The sequence below is a fragment of the Nematolebias whitei genome, chromosome 7, assembly GCF_014905685.2.
Source record: "Nematolebias whitei isolate Nwh7 chromosome 7, NemWhi1, whole genome shotgun sequence".
NCBI classification, from domain to species: domain Eukaryota; kingdom Metazoa; phylum Chordata; class Actinopteri; order Cyprinodontiformes; family Rivulidae; genus Nematolebias; species Nematolebias whitei.
In genome coordinates, this window is record NC_056504.1 from 44,392,875 (window position 1) to 44,410,750 (window position 17,876).

The 17,876-nt window shown below is 41.6% G+C and overlaps 2 protein-coding genes across 3 annotated transcripts in view; one reads left to right on the forward strand and one right to left on the reverse strand.

Moving 5' to 3' along the window:
• foxp4 (forkhead box P4) overlaps positions 1-14,895 on the forward strand; it is a 104,619-nt gene extending 89,724 nt beyond the window's left edge. For both annotated transcript variants that reach the window (XM_037678918.1, XM_037678919.1), the window contains exons 10-18: positions 1,901-1,988; positions 3,038-3,121; positions 6,159-6,384; positions 6,600-6,676; positions 6,763-6,864; positions 10,910-11,031; positions 11,486-11,552; positions 12,415-12,587; positions 14,579-14,895. In XM_037678918.1, coding sequence (XP_037534846.1) covers positions 1,901-1,988; positions 3,038-3,121; positions 6,159-6,384; positions 6,600-6,676; positions 6,763-6,864; positions 10,910-11,031; positions 11,486-11,552; positions 12,415-12,587; positions 14,579-14,726 — 1,087 coding nt within the window. In that variant the 3' untranslated portion in view covers positions 14,727-14,895. The remainder of the gene's footprint in view (positions 1-1,900; positions 1,989-3,037; positions 3,122-6,158; positions 6,385-6,599; positions 6,677-6,762; positions 6,865-10,909; positions 11,032-11,485; positions 11,553-12,414; positions 12,588-14,578) is intronic.
• LOC119411943 (serine/threonine-protein phosphatase 6 regulatory ankyrin repeat subunit C-like) overlaps positions 1-17,876 on the reverse strand; it is a 1,101,338-nt gene that overhangs the window by 1,011,317 nt on the left and 72,145 nt on the right. The gene's annotated exons all lie outside the window — the stretch shown is intronic.

A 17,876-nucleotide genomic window follows, 5' to 3' on the forward strand; every position in this document is an offset into this window, starting at 1 on the left:
ATTCAAACCTCGAAATAGGCGAGTTGTAGCATAAAAACAACCAAAACACAAGGCAGTTGCCTTCATGGACCAGTATTTGACATCACTGCTTTATACCATTAACTATTTCACTACAGCAGGTAACGTAATACTTGTTCCAAGCCATTTCACCAAATTTCATGTCAAAAGATCTGAACTCTCCCTTTACTGGCCAGCTATAGTGACACTGCAGTTAATGGAGGGAGCCCACACTGTCAGGGCAGCAGCAACCTGGGAATAACCTTTGATGACAAAGCAGAGATGAGGAGGAACGCACTGGGACAGATCAAGAAGATCGCAGTTTCTCCCTTCCACACAGCACCCCCGTTCTCGCATGCACGGTGCACGGACATTCACCCACATGCACACATATTCACAAGTGACTCACCAGTGTTAATACGTGGAGTAAAGTTTAGCTAACAGGGTCTTAAGATAAAGCTCTGTGTGATAACACATGAGCTCATATCCAGGTGGTTGTCTTGGATTGTGTCTCGCTGAGTTCTGGTGAAGTAGACACACAAAACACAGCTGCCGTGGCCTTCAGCAGACAAAATGATGATCCGCCAAGATTGGAGTTTATTTTTATAGCACTGAAAGCGCTTGCAACTCAGTCTAAATAAACGAGGGCAGGTTGAGTTCACAGACATTTTCATTCAAGAGCTGAAAATTGGTATAAGATTAACCCTTTAGGCCACGGGTCCGCTACGTTTACGATCAAAAGAGACATTTTTACGTCTTCATTCACTAAATTAAAAGTGTTCAGAGTCGCAACAACCTGCTACGACTGTGATTATCAACTGGTGACCCGTGGGCCACTTTAGGTTTGTTGGAGGGGGCTTTTGTGGCCGCTAGCCTCCCCACCATCACAGACATTTACACCTCCAGATGCAGGAAGAGGGCCACCTGCATCATGAAGGACCCCACTCACCCAGCACACACACTTTTTGTCCCCCTCCCCTCAGGCAGAAGGTTGAGGAGCATTAAGTGCAGAACCACCAGTCTGAGGAGCAGCTTCTACCCTGAGGCTGTTAAACTCATGAATCCCTAGTCAGGACTATCACTGTGAAAATTACTGTGAAAAGAATCACTTGATTGTTGATATGTGCTGCTGACTACCCATGCTGCTGATCTCATGCTGCTGATTTATTTCATGTTGCTGTGTTCATTCGTCCTCATCTGCTCACACAGACTCATGTTTGTGCTGCTGTTGTTTGGTGCATTGTTTTGTACTAGTGGTGCTTAGTATATTCGTAGTTCATGTCTTGGATCTTACTACTGTTTTTCTTTACAATTTGTTGGATGTAACTGGGACCCTGTGTACATAGTTTTGTTCCACCACATGTACCACGTGGCGTAAATGACAATAAAGACAACTTGACCTAGGGGGTGACATTATAAAGCTCAAAATATCTAATGATTTTTTAACGTTTATTGATATTTTTACAATTTAAGACAAAAGAAAAAAACAAATTATTTTAAAGCGGGGCTGGGGTGTAGTTTTTTTTAATTAATAAAAACTATGCACTATGTAGACCTATGTCTTTTTTTTATTGTGGAAAAATTAAGTATAGAAATAAAGCATAAAGTTAAAGTGATTATGTTTTACTCCTTCTACTTGTTACAGTATTCACTTATTTGCAAAAGAAATTATGGGAAAACTGCTAAAACTAGTCCTTTTGTTTTCTTGTTGTTTGTATAAAAACGAATAAAATTCATTTTTTTTTGTCAGTTTTGGTCAAAACTTGAAAGAGCCGCTGCGTAGGAACCAAAGAGCCGCAGGTTGCAGACCCCTGCTTCAGGCTATAAAGCGGTGCTCTTATTTTGAAAGTATTTTTTGTTTGTTTGTTTCATTTAATGATCTTCTTTCTCTCATCCCCTTTAGGCACTTGAACAATGAGCACGCCCTCGATGACCGCAGCACTGCCCAGTGCAGAGTCCAGATGCAGGTGGTTCAGCAGCTGGAGATACAGGTGGGTCAAGCACATTCTCCCACAGACCCACTTCATTTTCATACGTTCACAAAACATCATCATGGAGATCGCTTCAGCCTGTCGACAGCACAAACTTTGTCTGAGGCCGGCCAGGGTTTACGGAGAGCAGCGGGGCTTGTAATTTAAAAGGAGCAGTCAGCAGGGATGCTGCCATGGCTGCTCTAATTATAAAGCCACACTGGTCACTAGCAAGAGAGTAAAGCTGAAAGGGGAGGTGTGGGGTGAGGGGGGGGGACACAGACGTGCATGTGGAGGACCAGGCTGTGTGGAGGTTCTTGCTCTCAAATTGCATACAACGCTCTTGAAACATCAGAATAAAAAACTTTTAAAGTCCTGAATACAACGCTCACACTGTGTGTGTGTGGTGGTGGTGGTGGTGGTGGTGGTGGTGGTGGTGGGGTGGGGGGGGGGGCTGTCCAGGGTTAGCTTTTATGTTTGCAGTGGTGGTAAACATCGTTTAGTTGAGCTCCTGAAGCCACCAGCACGCAACACAAAGTGACAGAGAGGCAGCTGGTGTCACATCACATCAGGACAGCCGTCTCTCTCTCTCTCCTTGACACGTCACTTCATCCCTCAGCGGTCCACAGGAAGCCCCCCCCCCCGGGCTCTGCCCTGACAAACATAACAACACACACCATGCACAGGGTTTGATTTTCTCATCGCACACATCACTGAAGTGAGAGTTTGTTAATAGTGATGTCTCAAGGTTTTTTTTTTTTTTGTGCACGCTCATCCTTAAGAAAAAAAACACACAGAGGACGCAGCATCTCCACAGGCCGTACCCATTAAACAGCAGTTAACAAAGTCAAACGGGGGCGAGTGTGTCTTCAGGCGACAGTGTGTGTGTGTGTGTGTGAGAAAGAGCTGCGGGTACTGAGGTTAGCGCACTCTCATGTTCATCTCTCTTTGCCTGAGGTGTAATTGTATTTGTAATTCTCTGTCAACACTGCATTAAATCAATCTGAAGGGAATGAAATGAGATGACATACATTTGAAGACATTCACCCGCACGCGTGTGTTTTCTGCAGCTGGCGAAGGAGAGTGAGCGACTCCAGGCCATGATGACCCACCTGCACATGCGTCCTTCAGAGCCAAAACCTTTTAACCAACCTGTGAGTACACATTGATCCAACCCCCTAAGGTTCAGATTACAAAACATCTGCTGCTTTAGCCTAAGCCACTTCAGCTACAAATGTCTCTTTCTGGCTGCTTTCTTTCCACCCTTCTTATTCTCTGTTAATCTTTAGCTTGGTGTCTGTGCCCCCTGTTGTTCAGTGAGGGTTAACGTGTCATTTCTGAATCATTACAGCTTTTTACTCTTTCTTCCTTGCGTCAGTTTTATTTTTTTTCTTGCCTTAAACTTCTGGTTTAAGGTTTTACATTAGGTTTATTTTGCATAAAACTCTATTATGAAATACCCATGCACTGACTCTTTCTACACATTCAAACTGTGCAAGTTGAAATTTTCCAAGCCGTTCACGTCTTTCACTGTATTTTCAGAGAATGCTGACAAATAGAGTTGAAATTTAATGTGGTGTGTATGCGTGTGTGTGTGTGTGTGTGTGTGTCCACAGCAGTTGCTGAGGTTGTTATTAAGAATCTAATGAATATTTTATTATTCAAATTGACAAGGAGTCTTATTAAAATATGAAGATGTTGAAATTAATTGTCAATTAGAGGCAGAGTGTCTTAATTTGAGAATATAAACGAGTGCAGCTGAGTGACAATGTGTGTGTGTGAGTGTTTCGAGGTGCCTGGATGATGTGTTGATCACAAGGGGATCAGCTGCCATTATCATCTAATGGGAAATCAGGAAGAGGCGTGTTCTGTCACCACTGGAAATGGGCCTCGGGGTCAGGCATTGGAGGAGGAGGGAGGCGGAGGAGGAGCATCAGGAATGGAAACAAAGCTTGGCCTCAATTAACAGCGTTCGACTGTTGCCTTGGCGACGGGGCAGAGTTGCAGCTTTAATGAAGTACCTGTTAAACAGCCCCGCCCCCTCCAAATCAACTTAAATAGTACTGAGAAGGGTCAAAGTAAAGAGGAGGTGATTCGCACATTTTACATAAATTGAGACAACACATACACACTTTGAGTGGTTTTAATTAGTCCTAAACTAGCAGCCATGCAAAGGCTTGCCCAAAGAGACTGGGAGTACTGGTTCTGCTATGTATGTGCATGTGTTTGTGTCTGTGTGTGCAAGGCTCTGCCTAATTGGGCCGAATTGGTCCGTGAAGACTTGGCCACCGCAAAGTGCATGTGTACGTTCCCTTCGTACAAACACGCTGTCGTGCGGTTTTGTTTTTGTAAGCGCTGGGGTTAATTGCAGACATTGCTGTGTGTATAAATACATGTGCACGTTCAGAGTGTGCAAATGTGTGGAGTTCTGTGCAAATGATAGGGCCGTATATTCACAGGAGGCGCTCAAGGCCTGACGTTTTGTTCAAATCTGGGTTAGTATTTGTAATGGTTCTTGATTAAAGCACCATATATGACCAGTTTAACTGAACTCAAGTCACTGGTTAGCAGAATAATCACTTCTTTAAGAACTGTTCTTGTAGGTTGTGGGTTTGCTGCCTTTACTCTACAAATGGCAAATAATGGGAACTTTATAGACAAATCAGTCGTGAACCGTCTGTCAGAAGTGGCAGAACAAAATATCCAGAATGATGTTTATGGGAGAAATAATCAGGAGAGTTTAAGACTTTCACGACTGTCTAATGAACTCAATTTCAATTCATTTCAGTTTATTTATATAGCACCAATTCATACCAAAGTTGTCTCAGGGCACTTTACAGGAACGTTCATAGAAAAGCCAATTAGTAAAGTTCTCTATCTAAAAAAGCAGCAGACACGTTGAATCTCCACTTCGTCACAGTCTCTCATCCTGAGTAAGTGCGATGGCAACAGTGGAAAGACAAAACTCCCTTTTAAAAGGAAGAAACCTCCAGCAGAACCAGACTCAGGACAAGTGGCCATTTGCTTTGACCGGCTGAGTTTGAGAGGACAGGAAGGAGAGACAAACGAACACAGAATGGCAGGTCCAGGTGCAGGTGCAGGTGTACCTGAAAGACAAAAAACACGTTAGGATAAAAAAAATAATTATAAATACAAAACAGGTTGAGCAGAGTAAGTAAAGACAGTAGCAGAGTGAAGAAATGTGGTCAGTTTGTCCTCCAGCAGTCTAAGCCTATAGCAGCATAACTAAGGGACAGCTCAGGAAACCCAAGTCAACCCTAACTATAGGATTTATCAAAAAGAAAAGTCTTAAGCCCAGTCTTAAAACTGGATAATGTGTCAGCCTCACGGACAGAAACTGGAAGTTGGTTCCACAAGAGAGGAGCCTGATAACTGAAAGAGCTTCCTCCCATTCTGCTTTTGGAAACTCTAGGAACCACAAGTAAACCTGCAGTCTGAGAGTGAGGTGCTCTCTTAGGAAAATATGGATCAATAAGATCTGTAATATAAGATGGAGCTAGGTTGTTGAGAGCTTTGTAGGTTAGAAGTAAGATTTTGAATTATATTCTGAATTGGACAGGGAGCCAGTGGAGAGAAGCTAAAACTGGAGAGATATGATCTCTCCTACTAACTCCAGTTAAGACTCTGGCAGCAGCATTTTGGATCAGCTGAATCCAAATTTCCTGAAACTGGTCTTTTTTATGTTCCTTCTTTGTAAAATAAAATAAATAGATAAATAAATCCCTTGCTCTTAAAGCAACAGAAATCTATTGAAGTGTGGTTCTGTGGGCAGTTTATAACGAGTCAGTATCTTATTTGTAGCAGGTAGCTCTTTGAGCAGCCTCAGTTTGGAGACACAGAGTTTAATTTTGTCCAGATTGATGATATAATGGCTGGTCTTTGCAGGGCCAATGTGCAGACTAGCCGTTAGTTAATCTATTTATCTATATGAAACCTTTTTTCCAAACCAGGGTTGTTCACATAGCTACCTTCAGCAGGTAAGATATTAACTGATCATAAACTGTGCACAAAGCTCTTTTCAAAACATCCAAATGGTTCTCAAAAGAAGATTTCTAATTTTAAAATACCAGTTGTTTAATGATGGCGTGCGCCCATTTAATGTCTTCGTTATGAATTAATGTTTTAACCAAAAAAAACTAAAATGTCATATGTATGTGTGTGTATTTCTAGCTGAACCTGGCTTCCAGTGGCTCTCTGTTAAAGAGGGATACTGACATCTATCCAGAGGGTCTTCCCCACCCCCCCACCTCAGCCGCCACCCCAATCACCCCGCTGCGCCAGGGACCCTCCGTCATCAGCTCTTCCAGCCTGCACACACACTCCCACTCCCACACGCACCCCGTCGGGCCCATACGTAGGCGCAACTCCGACAAATACTGCACCCCTATTGCCTCAGGTAGACTCCAGCATACATCTGTCCTTTTGTCTGATCCTGAAACAGTCTTTTCACTTGTGTAAATCATATTTATTATTTACTCAGTGGGTTTTAAACATGTTAAAGTGTGCTAAAACAAGCGTTAATTGCAGCTCAGGATGGGATGCACGTTTACATTAGTGTTGCAAAAGTCAGTAAAAGCTCACGATCTATTTTGAATTGTTTGCTTTTGTCAGAGCTCGCCCAAAACTGTGAGTTCTACAAGAACGCTGATGTCAGGCCTCCCTTTACCTACGCCTCTCTTATACGCCACGTAAGTTTAGCCATCGTTGACTTTTTTTTTTTTTACTGTATCGCCACCTGGATTGTCTTTTAATATCGGTGCTTTGTGATTCCCAGGCCATTCTGGAGTCTCCAGACAGACAGTTGACCCTCAATGAGATCTACAACTGGTTTACACGAAAGTTTGCGTATTTTAGGAGAAATACGGCCACATGGAAGGTACGGGAATGCCATACGTAGTATAATGGAGCTTCATACTTAAAAATGTGCTTTTTCATTTTGATTTCAAAACCCAGATCTTTTCTGTAGAGCTTTTGAAAACACTTCTTATTGTATTTTTTATTGTATTTTGTCCCACTTGTCCTGTCAGGCATGGTGGCACTCAGAATTATTGTGTGAGTGTCAAGGTGAGGCCCAACAGACTTACTTTCACAAGCAGAGCATTATGACTGACCTTAATGCCCCTTCTTATTACACTTCTTATTGCAGCGTTCTCCAGTTTATGATTTTGTGTAAGATATTATTTCAGTGAACTTAAACCAGTGCTAAGTACTTGTCAAGCAAACTAACAGAGCTACATGTTGACAGTGTAAGTTTGGACCGTTTTATTTTTATTTTTGGAGTTCAGTTTTGACAAAACCCTAAACCGTTCAACTTCTGACTGGCGATTGCAGGAAATATATTGTGGTTTGTTGTGTGTGATCTAAGTCCGACTCAGATTTTTTATTTTTTTTATTCAATTGAACAAAAACATTTGGGTACCGCTTTACAATACGGCTCCCCTTATAGATGGCTAATAAATAGTTAATAGATATGTTATTTATTCCTCTATAAACACTTTATAAATCATTAATAAGTACCTATTATGCATTAATTAAGGGTGACAGAGAAACAAAACTGAGCAGTTTCTTGCCAAATAGTGAACCAAATCTGCCACCTATGTATTTCATCTAAAGCTGTTATATTAAACATTTTAGGCTAAGTTACTACCTTGTGAGGACAATAAGCATTTGTAAACCTATTTTTTAGGATATGATATTAGTTGTAGATACTTATAACGCAGTGATAAAGTACAATATTATAAGTTAAATAAATAGGTTTACAAATGCTTGTTTTGGTTACGCGGTAGTAACTTAGTCTGAAATGTTTAACGTAACAAGATGAAATAGGTGAACAGATTTGACTCACTATTTGGCAACAAGCTGCTCGGTTTTGTGTCTCTGTCACCCTTAATTAATGCATAATAAGCAGTTATTAATGATTTATAAAGTGTTTATAGAGGAATTAATAATGCATTTATAAACTATTAGCTATCTTTAAGGGGAGCCTTATTGTAAAGTGATACCAAAATTTTGCAGTCAAGCTTTATTCTGTTTTTAAGGACATTTATCAAAATGATCTCACTTTATTTGAAGGCCCTGATTAAGATTTTTTTTTTTTTTTTTACTGTTTTTGTTTTTTATGCAAGATTCTCTTTCTGTCATTCGACATATATTTCACTTTCAGATTTGAATATTTCAACCTCCCCAGCTTAGTACTTTAAGTATTTGACCTTGTAAAAAAAAAGCAACATCTCGCAGCTACACATTCTCTTCACATTAACAAACATGCAGAGCTAAAACACAATCTGTCTTTTCTTTATCCCTGTCTCTATTGCACACACTTAGGCTGATCCCATCATTGTAGGTGCTGACCTATTTTTACAGAAACCCCGCTCTAATTTAGGTGTGGAAAAGAGAGGAAGTGAAGAACAGACTGGGAAAGAAGGAACACTCTAAGGAAGCAAGGCGGAGGATGATAAAGGAGGAATGGGTGCTGCAAAGGTTAAGAGACAGGGTTGCAGAAATATCTTCAGCCCCCCCCATCATCTGACTTTTATGAATTTTAACTATTAATGCCCAGTGTCTGTTTCCTCTGCCATCCGTCTGGAGGATCTTTAAATAGAGCCCGGCGTGGCCTTATGTATTTATGTATCAGCTCCGTAAGTCAAATGGGGCCGTAGAGATGTACGTCCTTTAATAAGTCGTTATATTTCATGAGGAGAGCAGTGGTGTCAAAGAATGGAAGTCATAGATCGCAGACAGAGGGGGACGGAAAAATGAGAAGGAGACGAGAAAGAGGAAAAGAAACATTGTTGAGGGAGGTGAATGTTAAACGAGTACAGTGGTCCCTCGTTTTTAGATCCGTACTCTGAAGTCCCGCGATAAGTGAAAAACTGCCAAGTAGGGATAGTAGTATAGTTGTAAGTAGTAGTTTATTTAATATTTTTATATTTTTTTAAGGCGTTTTAAATCCTTCTCACACTCGCAATATTCTAATCAATGTTTCAGAACTCTAAACGCTCTAAAAGAGCACAGAATGTCACGATTTCAGCTCCCTGCCTCCTCTGCTCTTTGCCACCTGCAAGCGCTCTTGGCCACGCCCACTTCTCCGCTCTGCATGGAGGTCAGCTGATCAGCTGCAGCAGGAAGTTTATCCTGCAGCAGGTGCCAAATAATTTAAAATAATTTATTTCCATGCCGATCGTGCGGCTCATCCATCAATCAGCTAATCGTGTGTCATGTACTATCTTATTTTGAAAAACCGCAAAGTAGCGAGGGACTACTGTAGTTTGGAATTCCTGAAGTGGTGTTCTGTAGGGTTGTTATGAGTAATTGTCTTACCTGCAGTAGAAGTTGCTCAGTGTTGTCATCAGTTTGGAGGACAGAGCAGGAGTTTTCTTAAGGGCAACCATCTAACTGCTAATTCATTTGTAGCCAACACCAAAGTAGTTTGCTCCCATATTAAACTGTTGTTTGTTTTTCCCGGTTATTTACCCCGAAGTCCAAGTTGTCTGCAGGCTGTTACAAATAACGATCTATGTAAAACTTATGTTATGAAATATATTTGGCAGTGAAACTACCTGACGATCATGAAAAAGTTTTACATGTAAAAAACAACAACAACAAGAATTTCACAATCTGCTCAAACAGCTGTTGGTTTATTTTTCTACTTGCTTCACTGCATAGTTTTACATTCTTACTGTAGTCCATGTAACAAAACATTTGTATCAATTATCTCTACTCAGCAATAAAATTGTACATTAAATCACCTGAATTCTTACATTTGACGTCTTACAATGCAACATTTTTATTATTGATTTTGTATTTGACATTTCAAGAATTAACCTTTATATTACTTTGCTTGTTATTTAGTTTACATGCTCACGTGTGTATTTTATTTCCCTGAATATAAACAGAATATTTGCTTTCACCGTGTCACCCTCATTTGTAGTTTAAAGGCAACATCTGTAACAGCCGTGACTCTAAAATGAAGGAGCTGTTTTGTAGTTTCATATCACTGTACGCCGTTCACTTCAATCTTTCCCCTTACATTTCTGTCTCCTGTTGTTGCCCCTGTCCCCCTTGGCCCAACGTCCCCCCCGCCCCCTCCCCAGAGGGGAAGTTTGGAGGTGTGGGAGGGGGGATGAGTGGCACATGTGCTGTGACCCACTGTAAATGACTGCTAATGTTTTAACTGGAAGAATTAGGCTTTCATCACGGAGACGAATGCAAATAGCACAGCCGCAACAGCGCCGGTGTCTGCTGTGTGTGTGTGTTTGTGTTTGTGTGTGTAAGTGTGTGTGTTTGCACTGTCAGGGTGGCAGGCGGAGATTGGGGTCAGACTCATTTAAAAAACTTAGCATCACGGCTTGGGGATGGGGTGTGTGTGGGGGGGGGGACTGTTGAGGGGGATGCAGGGGAGGGGAAAGGGTTCCTCTACTGATTATGGCTTGTGTAATTACGTGTGTGTGTGAGAGCGAGAGACTGTGTGTGTGTGCGAGCGTGTGTAATTACGGCAAAGAGTGATGCGTGCCTGGCCTGTCCCCTCCCTCTCGGCTTAGAACAGCGTGTCAGAGAGAATATGCAGGATTTAATTATAGACGAATTAAAATTGGTAATGAAATTGGGCATGAACAAACTACAAATAGCAGATGAAAAGGGAGGCCTGTCCCTGGGGGTGGGGGGTGGGGGGTGCGAGACAAAGATAGAGGTGAGCTTCTTGCTTGGCTGTCTGAGTGCCTGTGCGCGTGTTTCCGTGTGTGCGCCGATGATGACTGATTAGAAACAATCGGAGATAAAATAGCGCTTCAGGAAAGTGGCGGCCCTGCGTCAGCACGGGAGCTGCGGCGGGAGCTGCGGCGTCACGTGACGGGCGACAAACTGAAACGTCACAGCCGGCAGGCCACTCTATTTTTAAACTTTTGGCCTCCTTGTTTTGGCAGAACGCCGTGCGCCACAACTTGAGTCTGCACAAGTGCTTCGTTCGCGTGGAGAACGTGAAAGGTGCCGTGTGGACCGTGGACGAAGTCGAATACCAAAAGAGGAGACCACCAAAGATGACCGGGTAGGTGCTTTTAAAAATATTTTAATTTTAACGCAGAGGCTGATGACGCAGTTTGATTGCCTAAACTGATCCGCTATTATCACCAAGAGGCTATGAATTACAAACCGCTGGCTTGTGATGCGTTGTGCACGAGTGTGTGTGTTTCTCTTGTTTGTCGACATCATTAGTAAGCAGCTGTGTGAGATGCAAGACAGGAAAACAACTTGTTAGCGTGTGTAAACAGATGTTCCCTCCCAACCACCGGGGATAATTACGCACACACACCTGCACGCCAGATATGGCACACGTTCTTCACACGTGTGTGTGTTCCAGCAGCGGTTTACAGTCTGTGGATGTTTCTGTGTGGGAAATATTTCAGATTTGTCAAAGAGTTTTGATTTGAGGCCACATGTGCGCTCAGTCTGTTGTCTTACCCTCGCCTCTTTTGGTTTCCTTTCTGTGTGTTTTTGTGCAGAAGTCCCACTCTGGTGAAAAACATGATTTCGGGCTTGGGTTTTGGCTCCCTAAACGCTAGCTACCAGGTAAGTCATGACCTCTTCTTTTTATTTTCTCGCACTCACAATCAAGGACACTGATATCAAATCCCTCTCACAATTAACCGATTCCCTAACTACATTCACACCGACACCCCCACCTCAACGCACACTCTCACCTCCCACCTCATACACACCAACCCCACAGCTTCCCTTCAGCACACACACACACGCTAAAACACTTTTTGTACGACTGAGATGATTTATAGCATCAAGTAGTTGTCAATTAAGGTTACTGCATAAAATTATCGCCTGTCCCAGAAAAAACCCACCTCTGAGCCAGTGAGGATTCCTTCTGTCTTTTCTTTTTTATTATTTTTCCGCTGTGTGTGTGTGAGAGAGAGAGATGGGGGAGAGAAGAGGGAGGTGGGGGTGAGTCTCAGCCGGCGTCCGACCTGTCTCATCCAGCATGTGGATGTGAGCGTCCACGACAGAAGCTGTTCCTGTTGTTTTCTCCTCTGCAGACACAGATGTTGCACTTATGTTTCTGTGCCTGCGCTGAGGTCGTGGCTCTGTTTCTTGTAACATTCCTGTTGAGACTTTCGTGCGCTCACACACGCTTCTGACAGGGACTTGGACGTGCACGAAGAGCTCTTGAGGTGGAAAGTACTGTATATAAGCGCCCCCTAGTGGTGCGTTTTGATGTTCGCCTGCACAGACGAGAAAGAAAAACTACTTTTGTGGTGGCTTTTTAATTTTATTAGTTCAGATTTTTATCCGATTCTGTCAGATTTATAAACAGTTAGAGATTGCATTAAACATTAAATAAGTAGCTTTACAGTTTTTGCGTAACTTCTCTATTTTGGCATATACAGAAAGAAAGAAAGAATATGTGACTGTGTCTGTGCAGGCGGCTCTGGCAGAGAGCAGTCTGTCCCTGCTCAACAGCCCCCCCCTGGTGACTCCTCCGTCTGCAGCCAGCCTCAACATGTTACACGTGGGCCACGATGATGTCAGCTCCACCGTGGAGCAGGTGAACAGCAACGGCAGCTGCAGCCCAACACTCAGCCCTCACCAGTACAGGTACGAGCGCACAGATTGCACGTGTGTGACGATACAACCAGACAACTATACTACGGTGCTCATGTGATAGTCATGTTGGTTTTGCTAACAAATTGATGTGATTATTAAAATCTTTTTTTGTTGTTCTACACTGGAAAAAAAAAAACATAACTGAACCATCAAAGGCTGGAGAAAAACATTTTCCAGCTCCAGAAGCAGATAATCTAAAATTCATTATATGTGTACAAGTTTGAAAAAGAGTTCAAGTGACTAAAAGTTAGATTTCTAGTTATAACGTAATAATAAGACATAATAATTGTTTGAATTTCTGAATATTCTGTGCATTTGGTCAAATATTCCAATGCTGAAATATAAATTACATATTATGATGCATGCTTTTGTTCAACAAATTATATTTATATAATATTAATTCACAACAAAAATTTTCCAGTCCATACCGTCCAAAATCAATGTAATTATTTAAAGTCCAAATTTAATCCAATTTAGTTTAATTCAGTTTTTTTATTTAGCATCAAGTCACAGCAGAAGTCGTCTCAGGGCACTGAACAGAAACATTCATATACATAAAAAGTAAGTTAATAATATTATTTATCTGAATTTAGTTTAGCATGATTTTCCACAATAAAATATGTTAATTGTTGTTACAGTACGAATAATTTACAAAAATAACAAAACTGTTCAAATTTAAAATGTCAAAAATTGATATTAAAACAAAGAAAGAAAAAACGACTGAACATATTTCCAAAGGTAACGTTTTTTTTAATTGAATACTTAAATGCAGACTACAAACTTGTCATCTATTTCTTAATTAAGGCTTCATTAATATTGTGGCAGCGAAAAAGCCTTTTTACCTCTTGACAAAGATAAGGAATGTCACCATCAGGACGTGTGTTTTGTTTCTTAATAACTTGAAACCAAACAGCAGATTGATCAAAAGCTGCGTATCTTTTATAAAAATCAAAACAATTAGATTCAGTCAATTAAAAAAAATACTGTACAGTATATAGTGTTGCAGAGGTTAGAAGGTGGGCCTGTGATCAGAAAATCACCAGTTCAACATCACAATGTGGGTGGAATTGGTGAAGCACCCACACCTGCCTCCACCCTCATTTGCCACACTCTGGGCCCTTGAGCAAGGCTCTTAACTCCATCATCTGCTCCTTCAGGTGCCCTTGATAGCAGCTCTCTGCTCCACACAGAGCTGCGGCAGCTCGGTGGTCTGCGGTTGTGTCAGGAAGGACATGCGGCGTAAAAATAATCGCCAAGTCTTCGTGTGACTTAGTTCGGTGTTGTGACCCCAGAACGAGGGAGCAGCTAAAAAACAAAACTGTACAGTAGAATGTTGTCTGTCCAGTGAATGCAGCAGATTGAGTTTTATATCTTAAACATGTAATTTTCTGAGTGACTCGTGCATAAAAAACATACAAGAAAAACAAAAAGACAAAAAGTTGTATTTAAAGTTCTCTTCATTTGACACATTTGATACATTTGTAAAGATCCATCCATCCATTATCTTTACCCGTTTTTTCATTTTTGAGTCATGGGGGTCACTGGTGTCCATGTCCAGCTATCACTGTGTGAGAGGCAGGGGACACCTTGGACAGGTCTCTGGTCCATCACAGAGACACACAACCATTCACTCTCTCACTCACAATCACAATTTAGAGTTACCAATCAGCCTAACATGCATGTTTTTGGTCTGCGGGAGGAAACCGGAGTAGCCGAAGAAAACCCACGCATGCACGGAGAGAACATGCAAACTCCACCCAGAAACGTCATGGGCTGGGATTTGAACCAGCGACATTCTTGCTGAGAGGCAACAGCTCTACTAACTGAGCCACCGTGCCGCCGCAATGAAACATGCAAATTAATTAAAAAACACGAGTATAAGTGCAATGTTTCACACTTTCGGTGTTAAAATGAAAACCTACCCCGTTTATGTAATTTGTAACTTTGGCTCACTACCTGCTCTCTCCTGTGTCCTGCCACAGCCACTCGGTGCACGTGAAGGAGGAGCCCACTGAGGTGGAGGAGGACTGTCGGCCCGTCTCCCTCCTGGCCAGCATCGCACACAGCATGCCGCTGCCGAGCGACGAGCGCGACCTGGAGGAGGATCTTCCCACCGAGGAGCTGGAGTAGGACGGGAACTCACCAAGATCAACCCCGGAGCTCTTGCACCGGTGCGAAGCGGGATTAAAATCACAAAAGAGCAACGCTCAAGAGAAAAAAAAAAAAAGTTTTTTTTGTTCGTTTTAAAGAAAGTTCGAGCAACTACGAAATGACATTGGGGGGAAAAATTAAAAACTCAAAACAGGGTTTGATGACTTTTGTTACTTTTCAGACGCAAAAACAAGACTGTGGAGCACTGCTTTACCTCCGAGCGTTGCTCTCACGACGCTCGGCTCAGAGGTGTAACACCACTTACTGCATACACACGAAACCTGTGCGCACACACACACACACACACACTTGTGTTTACTTGTCAAACCACGTCTCGTCGTCCTCCCTGGATAAACCACCTTTTACGTAGAGATCCCAGGAGGCTTGGACACACGCGCTCCCTCTCCTGCTCATCCCTCCACCCCGGACACACCCTGCTCCGTTCTCTCAGTGGTCTCTGGCTGCCTGGCGAGCCTTTTTGTATCAGTTGAGAAGAAACAGAACAATACAAGCACGCGTAGGATCATGTGTACATAGATTCGGAGCGGTCACCGGGGGCAGGATACATCTCCTTCCTCCCCTCTTTGAGTCAACTAGCTTTTCCATGTTTCTTTTGGGTTTTGATTAAAACGAAAACCGATGGGCTTTGAGATGTAGAGGAAGGAAGAGAGCGTCCATCTTGTTTGTGAGGCTGACCCGGCTCCAACTTTTCAACATCAGCAAGACGTTTTCTGTAAGGGACATCTTTTGAACATTTTTACTTCTATACATAATAAAAGAAGACGTTTTCCTATCGCGACTACGGCCCAGCCCCCAGATGAAGACTGCAGGAAATGGACCGTTTGATGCGGTCTTTCGTTCTCCTTCGCCTGCAGGTGGAACGCTTCGGAGAAGAAAAAGAGAGGAGAGGCGTGACAAACGAGGGAGGAGGTGTCTGCAAAAACTTTGAGACTAAAAATAAAAAAATAGAATGAAAACTGTCAACGATTATGGAAAAATAAGAAAAAAGTGTGGTAGCTTTTGTCTTTTTTTTTTTATTATTATTATTTTTTATTTTACGTTATCTTTTTTTTTGAGGATCTCCGTTGTGGATTTCCGCTTTGACGTACCTCTTTTAAGGATGTTGTCTTTGTCTTTTTTATTGTAAGATGTTTTGATTTTACTCTGGTTGTTCACACCATTCCAAATGAATACTGGAGGGGGAACAAACAAAACAAAAAAGATAAAAAGCTGAAAAAACAACATAAACCGCAGTATTGTCCCAACTTTCCTGCCCCGTTCCTTTTCTGTCCCAAGTGTAGCAGGCAAGAAAATTGGAAAAAAAAGCACTTAAAAGTTGCAATTATCCAAATATTATTTAACCACCAAATCTTTTCTTGTTGTTTTTTTTTTTATTTTTTATTCTTTATCACATTCACGTGTTGTTTTGGTTGTGTATTTAGTTGAGACGTAACGCTTTAAAAACATATATAAATATATATTATAACTGCAGTCAGAGAATACCTCATCCCACTAAGGTTCTGCCTGGAACTGTGTCCAAACTGGGAGGGGGGGGGGAATAAACGAAGGGGGAATGCTTTCTGTGGGACACCAAATGTGGCAACTCTGCTCAGCCTCGTTTCAAATCTCTATGGGTGTAACAGTTACTGTGTTGAAGCTTTCTGCAATTCACTGTGTGAGTTTGTGTTAAAGGAATAGTACGTGAGGTTTTTTTTTTTTTTTACTACCAGTGTCAACAGTGCCATACCAAATTAATGTTTATTTTAATCGTTTATCTCCTTTTCCCTACTTTATTTTCGTTACAGGTAACCAAAGAAATATGTAGAAAACCAAAAAAAAAACCCTTTTTTTTAATTTCATTTTCTTAAAGAGCTGGCCAAAAGACAACAAACCATACGTTTTAACTTCCACTAATGTATTCATGTATGTTTTGTGTTGTAATTGCATTATTTTCAGTGCTGACCATTCCAAAAGACCAAAGTGTTGCAGAATTTGGAGACAGTTCAGATTAGGTAGGAGGCCACAAGTATTAACAAACGAACCTCGCACAGTTCCTGTGAGAAGTGAAAGAAAAGCACTTAAAGGTGAAGCCCTGTCTCTGCCATACACAGGCCCAGCTGTGTTTAAACTTTAACTTTGGGACTAAAATGCTGTACGCAGGCTGAACAATTGCTGCATTTAAATATATAAATTTGTTTCAGATGCCAAAAAGAGGCAAAAGGAGAAAAAAAAAAGTTTAAATTTCTGATATTTTTGATGTCAATTCAATGTAAAGATTTTTTTTTTCGTAAGTCACATTCTCCTGATCAGTATGTGCTCTTATTATTGTTTTTTTTTTTTTCAAACGAAGAAATTATTCCAAATAATTTTGAAGACGCTAATAAAGAGGGAATATTAAAATTTACAGATTAGACAAACAAGGGACTTAACGTTGCTTAAAGATGGGTTCACGTTCTCACACGTTTTGTCGAATGATGTCTTGCACTTCACGATTTCTTTCCGTTTCAAAAACCATTCTAGTTTAATTGTGTTCGAACGGGACCGGTCCTGTCATGTTTGACACCGACTGTCTTGCAGATTACATCAAAAAGTGGGATCTTGAAACGAGATAAACACCAAAAATAATGCTACCTCCTTGTAAAAGCTGTTTAACACATAGCCAGTGGGAAACTGAACTCTTGGGTTTTTTTTCTTCTAATTTCCATCAATGTTAATACTGAATGCCAAACCTGATTTTACACTTACCGTACGGCTGAAACAAAGAACTCGGACGAGATATTTGCTGATCTGAACACCCTCGCATGTCTTATTGAGCCCAAAAAACATAAAGTCATAATTTAGAATGCCTACCTCTCCTTAAAACACCTTAAACAGTGTGCACATCTGGTCATTAGCAGCTGTGTTGTTGCATAGAGCTGATTGTCAGAGGCAGCAACACACACCGAAACACTGACAAGTGACAGGAACTCCGACCATCCAAAGACCCACAACAACCATTTTCACCAAAACACTCACAAAGACACTGAAGGCAAACAAACCTGATAAAACTCTTCACTACTAAAGTCCAAACCAGGAGGAACTGCTGCATCCAGGCCTTTTCTTGACTTGTGCTTTAAGGTACACCTGTAA